Source organism: Pecten maximus, chromosome 4 (genome assembly GCF_902652985.1).
Source record: "Pecten maximus chromosome 4, xPecMax1.1, whole genome shotgun sequence".
NCBI lineage: Eukaryota > Metazoa > Mollusca > Bivalvia > Pectinida > Pectinidae > Pecten > Pecten maximus.
In genome coordinates this window covers 29,442,233-29,463,248 of record NC_047018.1, presented here as the reverse complement: position 1 = coordinate 29,463,248, position 21,016 = coordinate 29,442,233, and the positions used below count along the sequence as shown (strand labels likewise).

Below are 21,016 nucleotides of genomic sequence, written 5' to 3'. Positions count from 1 at the left end.
CTCCTTCATTTTTGTATGCAAGTATTTTTCTTCGTGTTTGTTTTGACTGTGGAATCCTATTTGATGATCTGGTTATAATTGATCAACCCAGAAGAGTTAAGGGGTAGGAAATAATATCTTCTGAAAATTGGTAATTATGCCTTGGACTATTGCAAGAAAACATGACAGGACTATGTGTATATTGGGTACACATGATAAGTGATGCTGTAAAGGCACTGCCTTGTATATTTGTAGCACAGTGTTGAGTCATTAGAAAGTTTGTGTGGCCAGACCCCAGTCTGTGGGGATAGGGCTGTGATGATATTGATGTAGCCAGGCTGAGGTGACCAGGCTATAGTTATAGATAATGAGATAAGGTCCAGTTGAAGTAGATATTGCCCATAAGAGGATGTTTATAGTGTATCAAGTAGATTGAATGTATGTGGATCAGATTGATTTTTGACACTTATTGATGGAGCTGGTTCACCAGCCTTTTGCCCTGATGGACATGACAAGAACATCACCCCTGGCCACCTCCACAGACTAATATCTAAGTGTATGTGGGGATGGGCAGGGATCCACTCATTGTCAACTGACAAATTGTATTGTGTGTTGGTAACACTCCTGGTCAGTGAGAAACATTCCATAGTACATTCCTCAACACGATATACTTCACCAGGCTGTAAATGTATCACCACTCAGATAAATTACACCAGATCTAGACTACTATAGGTATACTTGAAAGAATTCTTCTAAAGCATGTCAATAAATATTCAATGTTATATAAAAAAAATTAATAAATGAAAAGCATCATATAAAGTAAACCTGGAAATACCCACGTATGCATGCTATTGAAATGTGACTAGATATTTGTGTACAGCCAGATCTGGACAGTTTAAAGGATAATAATCAGACATGGTGTACTATTACACTCAACTGATTATAAATGAAAGCAAGGTCACCAATGTACACACCACATGGCCACACCAGTAAAAGGTCAAACAGACTACATTAATTACTTGATGATAGTAGATATGTAGAACAATGACTCAGTTTGTTGTACTAGATAAATACATTAACCAAGATACAGTATAATATTATCAGCTCAGAGGTGGTAAACAAGATACTGTGGTAACTTGTATATTATATCAGATATAATCCTGTAAATAAAATTACCGACAGGACAACAAAAATATTGAATAAGATACTGTGGTAACTTGTATATTATATCAGATATAATCCTGTAAATAAAATTACTGACAGGACAACAAAAATATTGAATAAACCAATCAATTTCCGAGTATATTTAGTATTTATATGAAACCACTGCTTTGTGCTTGTGTAGTCTGTTTTACATATCTCATGGTTCTCAGAAAGTGGTTTAAAAAGGATAAGTAAGGAATAAGGAAGTTGAGCTCTCTATGCATTAAAATGTTAGAAAATTAAAAATTGTTTATTTTTGTCTTTTCAGTATGAGCTCCTATTTTGTATTCAAGATGAAATGGACGCTGCCATCATGATCGTCCAAAGTCTTCTTAAAAAATATCCAAATATTGATGCCAAAGTGTTTGTAGGTAAGTGACAAATTTCTCTTTTAACCCAGCTGCTGCTTGTATCCACACAATGCTTAAAATGCCAATTCTAATAATTAAAAAAAAATAACATACCTGGTACTAAAAATGAAATTATACATTGTTACCTGTGGGCTACTCCAGTGGGCTGGAGCACACATGTGGCCTTGCTATTATTGCACATAGTTGTCACTGTAAGGTACATGTTTTTCAATAGGATTGTGATATGTATTAGCCATTAGAATTCTGGCACCCAGTGTAGGAGAAAGTGTTGTTAGTGTTGGGTTCTGATTAATGGCGTTTGTATGTAACAATATGGTAGCGCTAAAAGTTCCAACTGTAGCAGACCCGTAGCCTACATGTCCTTGTAATGAGTGTGTCCAGACTCTTGTTTAGCGGGGAAGCTAACTGCTGAAAACAAGCTGTTTTATATGCATTTTATAGTTCTAAAATCTAATTTTAAAATACATAATTACAGAACGGTATTTGAATTTCATATTTCACCTAATTATACCCAAACTATGTTTTTGATTTGATAGCTTTCAGTTGCTATTGGAAGTTCATCAAATTTCATTGTTATGCATAAATCATTGGCATCCTTAATTAAATCTAAAAAACATGAAAAACGCTTCAGTGGGTTTTATACTGCATCACTATTCACTAGCAGTGGTTAAATCAATACCGTACTTTTCTGGGAGAACCATTAAATCTGCTTTATGTTCCTCCCAGGAGCACACAGTAATGCACTGAAAACTAGGGGAGCACACCAACGCAATGTTTAGAACAAGTAGACACATCTGAAAATTGGTGTAAAAATATATGAGTGGTATATGTCTGCATATTTGTAAATATTTATATGAAAAAGGTAAAAAGTTAAATAACACTGTTAATGTTGGATTTTAAACAGCTAAAACATTTATAGATTCAAATTAAACTTTACTGATTAATTGATAATTTTATATTTCAGGAGGAAAGCCTGTGGGCATTAACCCTAAGATAAACAACATGATATCTGGCTACAAGGCAGCTAAATACGACCTGGTACTCATAAGTGACAGCGCCATCTACAGTAAGATTTCCTTATCTACCCTATACTATTGATTACTGGCCCAGTGAAAGATCCAGGGCGCGGGATCGTTAAAATCCCCCAAAATTTACGTTTTGCCCCCACTTGCAGAAAATATGTGGGGGGCCAATTCACGCACAAATATTTGTGTGACCCGCATATGTATCAACATAACGCGGGTACAAGATGTGTTTAATACTATTTTTAAACATGTTTTTATCAATCAAACGAAATTATAGCAAGTACAATACCGTATTGGTGTCGTCTTTACAACAAACATGATTTAGGCGGAAATCGTAATTAGAGTTACTCCCCTTGAGTCGCAAGAACGCTTTAACATTTGACGAAAATCCAAGCGCTTATGTGACCTTTAACGACTCAAACAAACATGGCGGAAGCCAACTCCACACAGAAAAAAATATCGCGTTTCTTTAGGACTCGTCATCATCATCATGATGTAGAGAGTAGGCCTGATGAAAACACCGATAATATATTCTGCAAAAAAAAACAAAAAAAAACGAAAACACGATTTCCATATTGATACAGAAAAAAATCTAAATCTAGTTTGATGTTCATTATACATTTAATAACATTGCTTTTTGTTTGATCATTTTCAGAATGAAAAAATCTGTTAGCATATGATATTCAGTCTTTGTATTAAATGTTCTGCATTTAAAGAAACTGTTATTGCCAAGTTTTATTGTACCAAATAATTTGTTTTCAGCAGCTATGTATAGCAATTATTAAATGGAAATGATGCAATAAGTCAATTCTTAAAATGTAATAGTACTTTATGTCATTCATGTAAAGAAGTAACTTAAAAACAGATCCAATTTCAAAATTTTAACTTTTACCATAAGGTTAGTCCAGAGCCCCCATTTTTTTCAATTTGATGGGGGCATGCCCTCAGTTACACAATTTTCTGTATCCATCACTGCTGGCCTCGTCAGTTTTACAAATTACATAGCCAGACCTTTTGTATGTATGTATTGTTACACAAGAATTGTGGCCTGAAAAAAATAAGAAATATCTTTAATATTCAGGAATTTTGTGATGTGGCTAATTTAAATATTTAGCCTTAGATTGGAATGGAAATGAATGATGGGATTATTTAATCCAGTTTTGGATGATCAACAATTTTTTTGTAAATTTTATACGCACCTTTATTGAACTACTGATTCATGTATATGCACTTCAACAGATATTTTTTTGCTTCATTCAATCATTGCCTATGTTTTAATGTGTTTTGTGTGACTTAAATCATAGAGTCAAAGCAGGCATATCAAGACACATTATTGTGCAGTATTCTTGTGTTGGATGTGGCATCACAGAAACATTGGAGATATGCCACCCACTTCCCTCTCTGTTTAAAAAAAAAGTCAAAATCTGATTAACTTTCCAAAGAGAGAGAAAGATATGCTAGAGAGATAGCTTGGTATTGTGTTGCTAATAACAGAAAAGTTATGTCAGCAGAAAATTCCAGGCACCATGGATTGTAATAAACACAGGTCTGTCGTGCACTCGTTGTCATGGCAATGTTTCCTGGGCAACTCAGGTGGCAATAATTGAAATGGGTTTGCTGTTGCCAGGTTGAGTCTGATGTGAAAAAAAAAGATGTAGGGAGAAGTGCATCAGCATTGACAATAATTATGGGGAAAGAAGGGATTCATAGAATTTTCAGCTCTGGTGTGAAAATAGGGTAGAAATTACGTAATAAACAAATGACAAACCACCTTCAACAGCAGCCTCGGTAATACAACAAGTCAGTTGATTAGATTTATTGACATTCATAGAACACACACATTTTCTCGCTAACTATACCAATGCTTGATAATTATTATACATTAGATAGTTGACAGAGTTGTATTAGATGGGTAGTGATAGTCTCTACTGTATATATTTATCTCTGTGTAGAGACACATAAATCTGTTTGGTTCAGATGTGCTGACTGTATTATGAGGATTGTAATGCTTTTACGAAATACAACCTCATGCATTTATGGGTTTACAAATAAATAAATGTGGTTATAACATTTTATATGTTCGACAAGGAACCAGATAATAAAGTATTGTGTGTATAGACAACCCCTTGTCCTAGCTCATTCTCTTGTGGTCTGTAAAGTTAATGGTGAAAGTCTTCATTCTTATCACCATTGATGAAGATCAGGATCTTTATAGAGGCATTTCTTAACAGAATTTAGGTAAGGCCTCCATCTGATGGCATCAGTACCAACACTCTTAAGATGTTTATGTGTGTTTTATAGTCTCCGAGGATGCAGTGCTAGACATGGTTTTAACACTGACAGAAAACACAGGCCTCGTCCATCAAATGCCATACGCCTGCACAAGGAAGGGATTTGCCTCACACATGGAGAAGGTAAAAAACATTGACAATAGGAATTTACAGCAGTGTAAAAACCCTAGTATTTGTTTAAATCAGAACCCAAGTTTGTTGTGGTATTATATTTGAAGGGATTATTTGATATTGCCCCAATGATAGAGTAAGGACAGATTTGATTAGTGTTTCATATTATGGTTTGACTGTGTCTAATATCCAAATGTATTGTGACACTTACGATATTTACATTGTAACCTCTGTAAATGCTAGCCGCTGTAGACTGCTAGAGCTTTAGTTGGTTGGTAGTAAGCCAGAGGTCGAATGTTCAATACCTTGCAGAGACATTGAAATAGATATAATTAAAAATGATTTCTGTTACATAGTTTCAAACAAAAAATTAAGTAGCAAATGTGGTGATTGATATTTATGTTATTGTTGGAGGACATGTATGGCAGTGAGATTTCATCACTGTGTGTGACAGATTTAGTACAGAAAATACAGTCCTGCAGCTGTGGAGAATTGATTTTGGACATAACAAATAGGTTAGGGAAAAATAACATTCACCATGATGCTTTGTAAGACTACCAAAGTACTGTCGGGGAGAATGCATCATCAGCGTAGCAGTGATAAATAGTATAATCAGCAGGATATACATCGTCAAGTCATTAAAATGTGCATTTAATTATTCACTCAAGGTGTCCTCCAATTAATGTAAACGGCCATGGTTGAAGTCATTGCATTCTTATTGCTTAAACTATAGACCAGTACATAGGAATTAAAAAAACAACATCTTTCCAGATGTAGAAATTGCATTAAAAATTGTAATTTGCAAACTACATGTAATTTGTTTAGAATATATGTTAGCATTATGTTTTTATTAGCATTATGTTTATATTAATGAGAAATGAGTTTTATGTGGCTTGTTTTAGAATGGTTTATCTCGAGAGATTAGTGCACGCTAGTGTTGTTCATCAGAGTAACTGCTCATTAGTGGGTTATTATTAGTCAGATTACAATCAATACTCTTTCTCTGTGTTGATGGCTTAACACAAAGGTAGTAGGGCATTATAGAACATGTCTATTTTTTGTGTTTAATATGAAGTTTCTTGACGTATATACATAGTTGACTTGCATTACATTAATATAACATACCCTTCTATATTCATGTATGTTGTTACATTGCCTTCTATAAATAGATTTCTATCCATTTGTATTGTTATGTTCCCTGCTATATTACTGTCCCTTGCTGTAGACATGGCATATAAAATCAATTTGTTAATTAGTAAGTATTGGTCATCTGTTTGGTCAGTTGTATTGGTCATCTGTTTGGTCAGTTGGAGAATTAGTAATGTATTGATCTCTCATCACATGCTCAATGAATGAAGTAAATTTCTTTTCCTTTGTAGATTTGTGATATAAAATTGATTTATCTTATTCATGCATCACTGATGATGTTGATTGAGAATTTGTATTTCTTTCTCCAGTCTCACGCCCTGTCCTGATATTGTATGATTTTTTGCCTATATCACAGTTGTAAATGTATCTAATTTGGGCACTCAAATTTTAACACACAATGGAATTTTGATACGAAAAATTTGGCACACCTATAGCGCTTGCTGTAGACAATATACAGAAATTACAATCAGCACTGTCATGTTTTAGTAGAATGCTTTCGGCATGAAAATTGCTAAGATGTGCTTACTGCTGAAATATGTACATTTTCAGCACTCATATCAAGCTATGGACATTTATTTTCATGAGGAACCAAAACTGTTTACTGTCAATACATCAGAATATTAGAAGGAAAGGATGAACCTGAGAAACATGAGGATGAAACGATAGAATCAACCAAAAATGGGTCTCATTTGAATTTTCTCCCATCTGTTTTGTGTGTACATTAAAGACAATGATTAAGCTTAGAAACAGTACATTTTACTGTAAAACTCACAATGTTTCTGTTCCTGAATTCCATTAGATCTTCTTCGGAACTCAGCATGCGAAGATGTACTTGGTGGCCAATCTTCTAGGGATCAATTGTGCTACAGGGATGTCATCGCTGATGAGGAAAGAGGTGATAGAAGAGGCAGGAGGACTCTCCCACTATTCACAGTATCTGGCAGAAGACTTCTTCTTGGCTGAGACTTTCCTCAAAAAGTAAATAAAACACTTCCCTTAATAACCTTTTATATGGCTGAAGACGCCTTCCCGGCTGAGACATTCCTCAAAATATAAATATAATACTTGCCTAAATATATAAGCTTGTATATTTTATGTAGTCCAGTATGAGTATTGTTGGTAGCTTAGTACGTGGGGATTTTGTTTTCAATGACACACAACAGTTAAATATGTGTTAATTAGCTGACACCTAGTCAAAGGTATGTGCCATTTCAGAAAGAAATTATATTACAGAATTTAACAAGAGAAACCAGTTTTAACCCATCTATAGATATGAATCAGTACAGACAACATGCATACAAGCTGCTTATAGCTTTTTGTACTTTCAGTGATCTGAACTTTTATGTACGATAATTATAACTTTATAAAACAAATCAGAAGGTTGAGGAAAAGAAGCACCACAGTAAAAAATCAGAAGGTTAAGGAAAAGAAGCTAACAGTACTTACAGCTGTAAGTGGGTGTCTAGCTACATGTAATGTTCAGGAAAAAATAGTTTATATTTGAAATAAGAAAAATGTGGTACTATCGATATATCCAGGCACATAAAATTTCCTTATCTTTTTCAGGGGATGGAAAGTTCGAATAGCACACCAAACAGCAAAACAGAATTCAGGAACATATTCAATGCCATACTTATATACACGGTTGACAAGGTAAGCCTCATGTATACCTGATTGACAAGTTAACATAATCCAATATGTTGTGAATTTTCATTACTGTGTGGTATGTTGTACAACTTTTGATTAGATTACTTCTAGGAGGAAACCAGAGTACCCAAAGGAAACCAGTATCATTGTACAAGTGACCTATACTGGTAACTTTTCAGGTCCAAGCATTAAATCAAACAAGAGCTATCTTGGTGAAGAGCAAGTGTAGTGTCCACTTTACTGGACCAACAATTGATACTGTTAAACATTACAGCTATAATATTTTCAAGGCTACCTCTTACCCTTTGCAGATTTTGACAAAATGAAATGTCCCTGTGTATAACTGAGAACACCACCTCCTCTCAGATATCTAACTCTGAAGATAATGAAAATCAAATAGAAGTGTAAAAAAAAAAAAAGTCATTTGTAAGTTATGGTGTCAAGCAAATTAATTTGACTGTTCTAATTTCATAATTTCTTGTATCATCAACAAAATCAGTTTCCAAGATACCAAACAAGGCTTCTCAACAGGGCACTGTGAATTCTATTTACATTGATTTACATTGATACTAGTAAGTAATATGATATTTAGTTATTTTCCTTGAAGGGTATCTCTCAAAGGCATGATTTTATGTTGTAGGTGGGCCAAGTTACGAACAGCCATGGTTCCTTCACTGATTTTCTGGGAGCCGGTATCTCAGTGTCTGGTGCTGGGCGTCATGAATGCTCTCTCTATGTCCTACCTTTTCAACTGGACAGCCTCCGTCATCTTCTTAGTGCACTGTTTGATTTGGTTTCTCTTCGACTACATACTAATCAAGGTTTTGGAGGTAGGTGACACTGCTTCAATGTCCGTAAATACATTGCCCTCTTATGATTCTCAAGTTTTGCCTTTTAAACAGAAGATATGCTCCCTTGTTGAATGTGTAACAGAGCACATGATTAATTTAATTTAAAGCGTTGCTTCCACTAGGGATTTAACCTTGGACCTCTGGCTTACTAGTCTTAGGTATTTTGGGGCTAGCATTTTACCAGGGTTACAAAGGATTCAGTGAAGGTTTGTCTGACTATACATTGGTCACTTTTTTGCATGTTATACTGTGGCCTAATGTTATTACTGGTTTCCAGTAATCTAAGTACAATGTAATTTCCAAAGCTTGACTTTTATCAGATTCCTTGTACATATCTGGGGGTATTAGTTGGCCAACCAGGGTGTAGTTTGACCAGAGCTACAGTGTGATCATCTAAACTTTTTTCTCATCAGTCTAAATTACTTAAATTAAACATGTCTTTTCATTAATTTCAGAAAGGACCTCTTCCCTTCTCCAAATTTGAATTCCTGGTTGGTTGGATAATAAACGAGGTTACCTACTTCTGTGTGATAATTCGGTCTCACTGGGACTCCACCATTGTCTGGAGGACAAAACGATTCCGTCTCCGCTGGGGTGGTATTGTTGAGGAACTCCACACTAAGCAAACAGTGTAGCATAATGGAAAGAAATCTGGATTTACTTCGTGCAAAACCATTTTTTCAATTAAATACAATTGAAAGGAGCTTCCAAATTGAAGTAGTATACAATACCATGGAAACAGTTCACCTAAGTTCATCAGTTAAGACGTCATTACCCCGTTACTAGAATAGAGATTTGTGCTTTAACCAGACATATCACAAACATCAAATGTTCAAGTCTATGGAATGGCTAACAGTAAAACAACAGCTGTATTTTCAGTATCCTATCATTAGGACTACGTTGTCAGTGTCCACATCATAGGGACAACATTGTCAGTACCCAACCATCAGGACAACATTGTCAGTACCCAACCATCAGGACAACATTGTCAGTATCCCAACCATCAGGACAACATTGTCAGTATCCCAACCATCAGGACAATGTTGTCACTTTCCAGATGATCAGGACACATTGTCGGTTTTACGATCATCAGGACAACATTGGCGGTTTCCTGGTCATCATGACTACATCGTCAGATTCCCGATCATCAGGACAATGTTGTCAGTATCTCGATTACCATGGCAGCATTGTCAGTATCCAGATCACTATGACAACATGATAGCTGCGGCAACATTATCAGTGACCATGGACTGATGAATTCCTAGATGATGATGGGATGCCATGTTGATGAATTGAGATGGTTTTCAGCCAGGAATGAGATTGTTGTCATAACTCGAGACCATTGAGAACAACTAGTCGAAGAATTTCCATCAGAAGATGATATTACTATTTTGATATCTATTAAGAACCATGTATAAACTAATCAATGCAATCATGACATTCATTAACATTTACAGCCAGAGAGAAAAGATAATTCTTAGGACTGGATGGCATTCTCTGGCAATCATATCAGAGCCCTATTACTGAGTAGCCATAGCTATCTAACAGCTTGTAAAAATAGCATGATCTGGCTGTATTTATTTATTTTCATTTTTTCCTATCTTAACAATACAAACAATTGTGGATTTTGTGAAATTTTAAGATGTCTGCTTATCATTCATTTAAATCTTGACCAGTATGAACTTCCACACCATTCCTGTCTTTTTTTCTCATAGATGTTAACATATGTGAGTGCTTGGAAGTGGAGTCTGTCTCTATAGCTACATTCTGTGGGGTTACTTTGTTTATTTTTTACTTGGTGAGATTCAAGTTTGTCTGGTCTGTGCAGTAAGTACAGTGAACATTTGTTTTTGACTTGGTGAGAAGGGAGATTGGTCTGTGCACTAAGCACAGAGAACATTTGTTTTGACTTGTTGAGAAGGGAGCTTGTCTGCTGAGTGGACTTGTTCGATTGTTAAGTGTGTTTTTAAGTGACTGTTATATGTTTTAAAGGTGCTGAAATGAGTATACATTTTATGTGCATGGCAGAAAGATAATTTTAAGTGATATTAACTTAACATATTTTTAAGAATTTGCTTATGTTTTGAAGGTGCAATTTTTATGTTGTCTTCTGTATACTGTAGTTTCTTGCCAGAAAGAGATTTGTTTTATATCGTATACATAGTGTTATACCTCTAGTCCTCTGTCTTGCCATCATTGATCTACATTATATCCGTATTGTCAAACGTGTTTGATATGAATTTAACTTATACCAGTTTAACTGATATGTCAGGATTGGGTTTCACAACAGGTTACTTCCAGTATAAAATTTGAAATAATCAACACAAAATTCATACTGATCAGAAAATTGGTTGTACAAAATATTTTTCATTTTTACATCTTATTATAGTTTTAATCAAAACAAAATCACTAACTGGGAGATACAGATGTTACAGCTTGTACCCCATTACACCCGTGTAGTTTTCTCTTTCTTTTTAGTATTTACATACATCAATCTTCATCATGTATCAAGCTTATATAGACCACTTATGAAGTGAATCTGTTTGTAAAAGGTTGTTCACTTTTAAGATGTACGGTTGTTTTTGACATGTTGGCCATCATGGGACGAAACACCCTATTTTGCACAATACATAAATCTTGTAAGACTTATCTCCCTTCCATTATTGGATAAGATCAGGCGATTTTCTGGAACTGTGTTTTGAGGAAAAAAATGATAAGTCTTTGTATAGAGCTTGAAGAAAAAGATACATTGAATTTAAAAGGTAATATATCTTTTATTAGAAACAGAATGTGTAACCTCTGTATTATTATACACAAGAGGGTTTGTTATATCAATCATAGATTTTATTTCAGCACTGAAACACATGACAAATGTATCATTAGATGTTTTAAAGAATCTCATATTTATTTCCTTTAGAACACCATTCAGAACAAGTGTTTCTATGTTAATGACTATATTAGCATGTCTAGTATTATTTAAACCTTCCCCTGTAAAGATTTTCCTACCCCCTATTGATACAGATATTGAAAGTTTTAGCCTGTTTCGTTTATTTCTAGTATTAAATATTTTTGTTATTTTTTTCAAATCACAGATATATCAACTCAATAATTTGTACTGACTACAATATTACCTTTGGTTTATAAAAAAACACACAACTTTTGAAGAATTCATATTTGAAAGTGGAAAATAGTATTTTAATTTTTTTCACCTTTTTTTACCTTGATTTTAAAGCTAAATTGTGTGGGACCTATTATAAAAAAGTATAATGTTCATTTATAAAACTTAAACTGTTAATTGTTAACTGTATTTGATAACATTTATGACATTTGGTTTGATGCAATTTTTTCCAAATCAGTAAACGTTGATATCATTTCATTTAAGAGAAGATATCTTTAGTGTTCCAAAGGATACACAATATTTATTCCACCAGTATTTAAATTATCAGTCCTTGTGTCAACAGAAAATAAAAATAAATGGTAGGAAATAACCTGTAGATTTGACAGATACCTTGTTTGCTCCAAACCCTGTTGATATTATTAATGAGGGCTTTAAAGTAGTTCAGTGTTTGTTTTAGCCTCACTATTTTCAAAACTACATATGACAATCTCTTGTTGATAATCAGAAACAGATGTCATATGTGGTCTTGGTGCTAGATTTCATCACATTATTAATTATGTTTGTATTTGTAACTTTTTTATACATCATTGATTGGGATATTTTTATACTTTAGGTCATTCCCTGATTTGATTTTGTTCATGTGTATAAAAGGCTGTAGTCATATGTTCGTGCTGTCACTGCATGACTTGTTACCATGGTAACAATGATTAGTGGCAGACGTCATTTTGTACTATGTTGCATGTATTACTATTTATGTTCCCATTACTTAGGCTGGTAGTGACGTAGCAGCTCATATAGCACTGTAATTGATGTGCCTTTGTACATTTCATTACGATACAAAACCAGATCAGCAGGAAGCCTTTCAACACTGATGCCTCACTTTACATAGATGTGTATATTGGGCGAGATTCCTCACCCTACATTATGTGTAGTCAATGACGTGTTGCCTCCCTGTCAGATCTCATATTTACAGATTTTTGATTATATTATTAGCAAAAGCACAGGTTGTCTTGGTTTGGAATTTGGTACAAAATAATTGAAAAAAAAAGTCTGTTAATGATTGAAGTATTTTTTCTTTTCCCCATTTAAGTTCTTATTAGCCTGATTAATACTCATTTTGAATTTGATTTCCTAAAAGATTGGTTGAAATGTATATATACCCTAATGATTACACACATGAGTTGAATGTACTATAAGGACAGTGACATCTGAATCCCCCAGATGTTTGATGATATAACATTGTGGAGTGATGTTAACGTAGATTACTACCTCTAGCCACCCCTTCCTCGTTCATTAGTCTAGATATACTTGTGCGAGTTGTACCTGATTTATTACTATCTCCACAACCGACACATCATCAGTTTGTTTTACTTCATTTTTTTTTATTTTGTTACTTGTACTTAGTACAGCTTATGATCATTTTTTGTTTATTTTTATCCTGATGTTGATTTTAAATTGTAGGTCATTAAACCTCTTCTGAAACATCCCATGTCAGATTTAGATATTTTACAACCCATGTTTAGTCATACATGTATAACTGTTGTATGATGTGCATGATTTGTGTGAATTAAAAACTGATGCATTGTATGCATAATTGATACTATGTATAAAATTTCCACAAGAATTTTACAGCAGGAACATGATTTTTAATCAAGCCAAATTTTATTTTCTAACAGTCTTGAGATTACAATGTGGTTTTTTCAGGGTTTTGTCAGCTTTGTAATGTTGCTAAAAAGTTTGGAGAAATCAATTTCTTCATCTGTTGTAAATGTCTTTCTTTAACAGCATTAAGAGACCAAGTTTGATTAGATTGAATATAGTATTTAATTTCACTATAAAATGTTTTTGGTGTTTACAGTAGTTAATTGGAAAACAGGATTTTCAAGATAACTTTTGTTTGCTATTAAATTGTCACGGAGCTTTTGATTTCAATGTAAAGTGAAAACGGACTGCTAATATGTCATGGAAAAAATATAACTGCACATATTTTAGATTCAAAATGTGCAAGTTTTGTGCCAACAACAGAATGTACACAGGTTTGATTCTGGTAATTTCTGTTAAGACTTTTAAATGTGGGCCCAATTGTTTGTGTGTTCAAGTTGACAGGCAGCACCACCTCCTGTCTGTTAGTGTTGACAGCCAGCATCGCAGTGTGTCGGTGTGGATGTAGAAAACCAGTATCGCAGTGCATCAAAGTGGATGTTGACGGCCAGCACCACTGTGTCAACACTTCTGGTATACAATGGCAGTGGTGTGTGTACCATACCAGGTGTTGTCCACAACTTATACAGTGTCTTTGGTTTGTACAAGTAAAACTATGGACTGAGTGACAAGATTTTGTTATTTGTTGATCTACATTCATATTTCTGCTGCTATCAAAGAAATCCTGACAATGAAAATCAGCTGGTCTTTCTTAATACATACATAACCACAAGGAAACCAAGATGGAAGTACCACCCGGTATATATGCAATTGTTTCTTCAATTCTTCAAAACAGAGGCCTGTATTCCTATCTGCGATTTACTGTTAACCTTCATATTTTAGTGGTAATGTTATTTTATTTATTCATTTTTTTAAGTACTTTTCATTAGAAAGTCTTCTGCTAAATTATGATTAAGCTAACTGAAATTTCTGTATATTGTTTAAATTTGGTTGAGTTATAAGATCAATGTGTACCAAAATAAGGTTTACAGTACATTTGTATTTTTCTTAACAAACGGATACTCCAATGCTATGAAAGTTATTTTTCGATTTCTAAACATACATCAATATACATGTATAAACAACTGACTCATAATATTGCTTAAACAAATCCAATTAGCAAAAATTATATTCAGCTGATAGATTCCTGTGATGAAGCCTGAGAAAATTTGCAAAAAAGAAATTACCCTGAACTATATTCAAGGTCACAGGGCTCAGTTGACCTATTGCGATCACCTTTTGTCTGGTGTTGTGCGTCATAAACAATTTACATTTTCAACTTCTCCTTAACAACAGGCCCGGAGACCTGATGTTAGGTTTATAGCATGCTGGGATTAAGTTTATTCAAATAGATGACTTGACCTATGTTCAAGGTCAAAATGGTCAAATATGCTATAATCTTTTAAACAACTTTTTGATAACCAAGAGACCCGGTATTTGGTCTGAAGCATGCTGGGATGAAGGGCTACCAAGTTTGTTCAATGGATGACCTTTACCCACATTCAAGGTCACAGGGGTCAAATATGCTAAAATTAAAGACATCTCAGGTGACCATTAAGGCCCATGGGCCTCTTGTTCTTTTAGAATGGCTCAGCTAAATTCTTATACTAGATTATCTCTTACTAGTTTGAAACTTGCTCTAGAAGCCTTTATTACTTTAATATTCTAGTGACGGGGGAACAGTCTACTATTTCTGTTTAAGGAAAAGTTTTAGAATCGAGATATACATACAGCTGGTATGTTCCTAGGATGATGCTGGATAGAGTTAGAGTCGTCAGAGTGGTGAATACCATGTTAACGATGCAGGACCAGATTTTAACACGACTGAACTGTGATCACGACCTTAGGTTTTAGTTGGTCATAAATTGTTTACATGTTTTTGATGGATTTTCATTCCACTATTCTACTGAAAAATTTCACAACCCTAAAGGATTCTTTGTTGATAAGAAGAAATAATTTCCAGGAAAAGGTTGACGACAGACATATGAAGCTCCACAGCATCAACTTGCATGCCTTTCAAGAAAGAGAGCTGAAAATGAGGACAACGTTATTACTGTGTATGATGAGCAAAGGAGCCAGAATTCACTGTCTTTTACTCGGTTTCACACGATACATAATCAAAACAACAGATACAGATAAAATTCTCTTTGTTATTATATTTCATAAAGCATTAACAGCAATGATTGAAACATTGTAGATACACACAAATCACAAATTTGGCTATGTAACAATACACATCAATGAGCGTACCACAGGGAATAAATACTTTTTCATTTGAAAACAAATATCAAATGATCTCGCTTAAAATGATGACAGCTTCATGTATCAATGAAGGCTTATGTGACATGATTATGGGAACACCGAAATGCATGCTACAGCACAAAAATAAACATGTTACACTAATGATCACTGCTTATAGTATCACAACACAGGCTTTTATTTCATGGATTTTCTAAAACCACGAAATAAATTAAATCTAATCCCAAAAAAAATCTCATGCTAAGTAGTTCTAAATATAGAAATCTTTAAAAACCAATTGGTTTCTTGGTCTATAAATTAAATGGAAGGAAAGCATGGTACACAGATTGATTCTGGTATTACTTGTAATAGTCCTAGATCAATATTGTTTCTGTCAGAACTTCGATGGAAATGTAGTGCCCTTCACTGTGGTTCGATGGAGAATGCGAAGCCCAACCTCGGACACTGGGTACTGTGTCTCGGGGGTAGCCTCGTGACCTACAGCCAAGTTATCCGATATGATGAAATCTCCCTCCTCCCACTGCAAGTAGCAATGCAAAATAAAGTAACCATGAAAAAATATCCAGATAAAGCAAAATATATGTATTAGTCACATGTATACTAAATACAAAATATTTGGCTTGAAGACAGTTCTTTTTCTTGATTAGATCAGATCGAATTAAATCAGAAAGGCTCAATTATAAAAAAGGAAGTATAATTGATTAGTTGTTTTACCATGTAAACTTGATTCGAATAATTTTAAGTTAACATCATTCACATTGGATTCCATAGTATTTGGGTGGTTCGGTGGCAACTCTCACCTTTCACCTTCCATGGTATATATTTTCAATTCCCCAAAAAATTGTATGTGAAGATTTATGGGGATTGCCTCTCATCATGCTCTTTCTTCCAGGCCAACAAGATTGATTAGTTTATATAACTTGCTTCACAATCATTGTAAAATATAATCAAAGGGGCTCATACAGGCATACCCTCCACCTCCTCATCAATACAATAAATCTCTTAATCTTCATTTCAGAAGTGGTCAAGTGGTACCTTTTACCTTGACCAATGACCAGTATACACATGTAACATGATAGTGTGATGTTATGGTGTGAACATGAACAAAATCTGTTCATTGGTTCATGGGATATCGTGTACACAAGCTTTCTGTTCTAAAAGTGGTCAAGTGTGACCTTTGACCTTGACCAGTGACCACAAAAATCTAATTTGGTGTAGACCTTTAAGCTTGGTGCTGTGATGTAATGTTCTAAATATAAACTAAATCTATTAAGGGTTCATGAGATATCAAGTACATAAGCTTTTTGTTTCAAAAGTGTGACCTTAGATTTTGTTTTGAACATTTTTATTGCCTTGAAAATGACAAAAAGGATTAGGCATAAGTTCTTACAAATTAGTTAGCCTTCTCCTAACTTAAATACATTTTACATACATCATGGCTGTCTTTATAAATTTAATGAACAAAATAATTTGTAATTTAGACCTTTAACCTTGACTAATAGTGTAAATTCATTATTAATGTACCTGGTAAACTTTACTTATTTTAAAACAATTGCGAAACAAGTTACATCAACTTACCTGGTAAACTTTAGTTATTTTAAAACAATTGCGAAACAAGTTACATCAACTTATATTAATCACACATTGTTGATTCAATCTGATTAAATTCAGCTGTTACATGGCTACGTTTACGTCATGCTACACCTGCCCTGATAAAAGCATGTGAGGAGTCTTAATTATTGTGGGAGTAACCAGATCACCCAGAGAAAACCCATGTGGTTGAACATTTGACACCCATACCTTTTCATGTCTAATCAGGGAATCGAACCCCAACCACCTAGGTGAAAGGCAAGTGTGTTACCACCTGACCACCCAGCCAATAGTGTGATGCTATGGTGTGAATGTGAACTAAATCTGTTCCTACATAGTCATTATACTATTCCTCCTTTACTAAGTAGGGTAATAAATACAATGAAAAGATTTTCATAGAATCAACTGTCTTTATATACATATGTATAGCTAAGTATGAAATGTTTTGCAGTAAAATATAGATGACTCTTTTTGGTACAAATGTGCTGACTAACCTTGTGAGAATAAACGAGACGGCGATTGTCCTTGACAATTTCCTGGTGTATGTCCTTCAGAATCCCTATTGTCTCCATGTCAGTGGTGTGTCGTTCGTCTTCTGTACCTTTGTCCATAACAAACCCCTCGGTCATACCCAGATGGAAACACAGTGTCTATAGTGAAACACAATATAGCTATGATCACAAATACTAAAGAATCTTTTACAAGATTTGTTGAGTTACTGGGTTACTGGGTGGGAGTGAATGAAAAGTTGCTCAATACTGGGTGTTGTGGGAGTAAATATGAGGTTACTGAGTGGAAGTATATCAGAAGTTACTTAATACTGTGTGGGAATAGTGTGGAGTTCCTGGAAGGGTTTAAGTGAGAACTTTCTAAATGGCATTGAATGAGAGGTTACAGAGTGTTAGTTAATTAGAGGTTCACTGATGAGCACTGGTGTTCTGGTGATTGAGTGGGAGTAAACAAAAGGTTACTGAAGCAAACTTACAGGAGATCTGGTGATTGAGTGGGAGTAAACGAGAGGTTACTGGAGCAAACTTACAGGAGATCTGGTGATTGGATGGGAGTAAACGAGAGGTTACTGGAGCAAACTTACAGGAGATCTGGTGATTGGATGGGAGTAAACGAGAGGCTACTGAAGCAAACTTACAGGAGATCTGGTGATTGAGTGGGAGTAAACGAGAGGTTACTGGAGCAAACTTACAGGAGATCTGGTGATTGAGTGGGATATATAAACAAAAGGTTACTGGAGCAAACTTAAAGGAGTTTTGGTGATTGGATGGGAGTAAACAAGATGTTACTGAAGTAAACTGACAGGTGTTTTGGTGACTGGGTGGGAGTAAATGAGAGGTTTTCCGACAGTCTCCCTACGGTCGCTAACCATCCATAGCCTGTCCCAGCGTGCCCGTTTCTCTGGTGACAGACTGTCAATTAAGTCCGACAATGACACAAAAGCTATCAAAAGAAAACAACCCTAAATTAATAATACATTAAATTATTATAACTGTATCATACTTCTGGTCATTTCGTCTTAATCTTTAGCCCACTTTGGTATGTAACTTAAGCTTGATAAGTGATCATTTTTAGATTGTTGTTAATATGTTTGTCCTTTGTCAGTGTTCAATAGGCTTACCAGTATTTCCTCTGGCCCTGACACCATGTCTGGTGTAGTGCCCCTACACCAGACAGGGGGTCGACAGACCCAGAGGAAACTCGGGCTAACCGTACCGTACCCGAGTGACCAGCAATCAAGTTATACACATCACACTGTCGTGATGTACCTAATAGCATCTTTAAGAAAATTCCTTCACTTAGGCCTAAAATGTTCTGTATAAGTCACAATTAAAGGACAATCTCTTCACAAAGAATTTACTAAATAGATAAATCCGACAATGCTTTATTATGGGAATGTATTTTTTCTGTAAATTTCCAAAAGGTAAGTTGATGAAACCTTATCCTAGTGAGGTCATCGAAAATCGACCTGCTCCAATTATGTGCAATACATAACTTAAAAGACCGATTGTAGGGGCGTGCATTCTATTCATACACGTACACTGTAAGTTGACAAATCCGAGCATTTCATGAAAAACATCAAACCTGTATCTCCACGTTTTGGTATGGACACCATATGATAGATGGAGTATGAGAATGGTTGAGCCATGAAGCTGCCATCGATGTGCCAGCCAGTGCGTCCAACCCGCGTGCAGCCCTCGCACTCATCGTTAGATACTCTGAAAACGTCGGGATGAGGAGACTTCGGATGCTTGTAAAACGTCGACTCCAACTCTCCTAACCATTTACTAACTTCCACGTGCTTGTCACCACTGATAACGCCCTGATTTTTAAAAATAAGTAATTTGTGTTTATGTACGTCAGCGCGAATACTGTTAATAACTTCCTGGCATGTTACTTCCGCTAATTTAATGTTGGATACAACTTTACCAAGTTTCATTTTGGTTCATTCACTTTCCTACCTCTAAATTAAAGAGTTCCCATTTTCAACGTTACCGTAGATCTAATACCTCTAATATTCCGCTGTACAGTCATATTGTCAAAATTTCAAACTTTTTGGCCTGCCATCGCCTCATGTCTGCGGTCTATATTTCGTCCTCCTCCCGTAAACAATCTTTTTATTGGAGTCTGATTGATAAGGAAAAGAAAATGGCCGACAGACAGCCTTCTTTTTATTTTTGACAGTTGGAAGTTGTAACTAGTCTAGATTTATTTCCTGAGAAGTAGCCTACAGTAAAGATTTTCCCGAAACTTCATGTATTGGTTCCACTTGGTCCTTTTTTTGTACCCATTCAATTCTGTGTTTGATCAGGTACACAAAATGGCTGACTGGCAGCCATCTTGGATTTAGACATCTGAATTAGAATTCTAGATCTACCAATTCTTTAGAAACGATGGAAGGATTCTAAAATTTGATATGTAGGTTCCCTTTGTTCACTAGATGTGCCCATTTCTTTTTTTGAGTTTTATTGAAAAAGTTTAATTGAACTTTATCAGTATGTCTTAAGAATTATAGTGGAAGGCTGTTCCTCAAATTTCATATGTTGGTCCCTATAAGAGCTGTTCTCATTTCATTTTGAATTTAATTGGAAAATAAAATAGCTGACACTGACAGCCATCTTGCCTGTTTTTGAAACTTGAAATAACCCTTTTTCTAGACAAGTTCTGGAAGGATAGTTCTCAAACTAATATATAGCCGGTATGTCCATTCCCTTTGTTCCCTATTCAATTTTTAGTCTTATCAGGACCGATAGGTGGCCATCTTCAATTCTGACAGCCGCTATTTCCTGAAGTACTGGAGAGATACTAATTTCAATCTTCATGTGTAGGTTCCCTCGAGTCCTATCTGTTCATTCAATTTCATGTTTGATCAGGAAAACAAATTAGCCATCTTAAATTTTGACAGATGCTATCGTTCTTTCTGCATGTTCACAGAAAGTTCTTCTTAAATCTCTTAGCTATTATATGTCAGTTCCCCTTGTTAATGATTAAAAGGAAAAGGGGGAAAGAATAGAAAAGTAAAGAAAAAATAAAAATTGGGTCTTACATAGAACCAAAAAAGATCATTCCAATAGGTGCCAATATCCCTATGGGATCTCTTGGGTATTTCAACAATGTAATCAAACCATCTTATACTTAAGTTGACAGTAATCTGTTGAACTTAATTCATTAGATTATATACCGTACATTGTACAGGCCTAGGTAGAGAAAA

The 21,016-nt window shown here is 35.0% G+C and overlaps 2 protein-coding genes across 2 annotated transcripts in view; one reads left to right on the top strand and one right to left on the bottom strand.

Moving 5' to 3' along the window:
• LOC117325759 (ceramide glucosyltransferase-like) overlaps positions 1-14,072 on the top strand; it is a 34,856-nt gene extending 20,784 nt beyond the window's left edge. Inside the window, exons 3-9 of the mRNA XM_033882199.1 lie at positions 1,451-1,553; positions 2,518-2,619; positions 4,880-4,992; positions 6,929-7,107; positions 7,696-7,782; positions 8,417-8,606; positions 9,083-14,072. Coding sequence (XP_033738090.1) covers positions 1,451-1,553; positions 2,518-2,619; positions 4,880-4,992; positions 6,929-7,107; positions 7,696-7,782; positions 8,417-8,606; positions 9,083-9,262 — 954 coding nt within the window. The 3' untranslated portion in view covers positions 9,263-14,072. The remainder of the gene's footprint in view (positions 1-1,450; positions 1,554-2,517; positions 2,620-4,879; positions 4,993-6,928; positions 7,108-7,695; positions 7,783-8,416; positions 8,607-9,082) is intronic.
• A 1,504-nt stretch (positions 14,073-15,576) lies between these two features.
• Positions 15,577-19,757, bottom strand: LOC117325757 (putative dioxygenase Mb0100). Its single transcript, XM_033882198.1, has 4 exons — positions 19,390-19,757; positions 18,608-18,747; positions 17,790-17,945; positions 15,577-16,225 (listed from the first exon to the last, which is right to left on the bottom strand). Exons 1-4 carry the CDS (start codon positions 19,742-19,744, stop codon positions 16,079-16,081), a joined length of 798 nt encoding a protein of 265 aa, XP_033738089.1. The 5' UTR covers positions 19,745-19,757; the 3' UTR covers positions 15,577-16,078.
• Between the last annotated feature and the right edge of the window lie 1,259 nt (positions 19,758-21,016).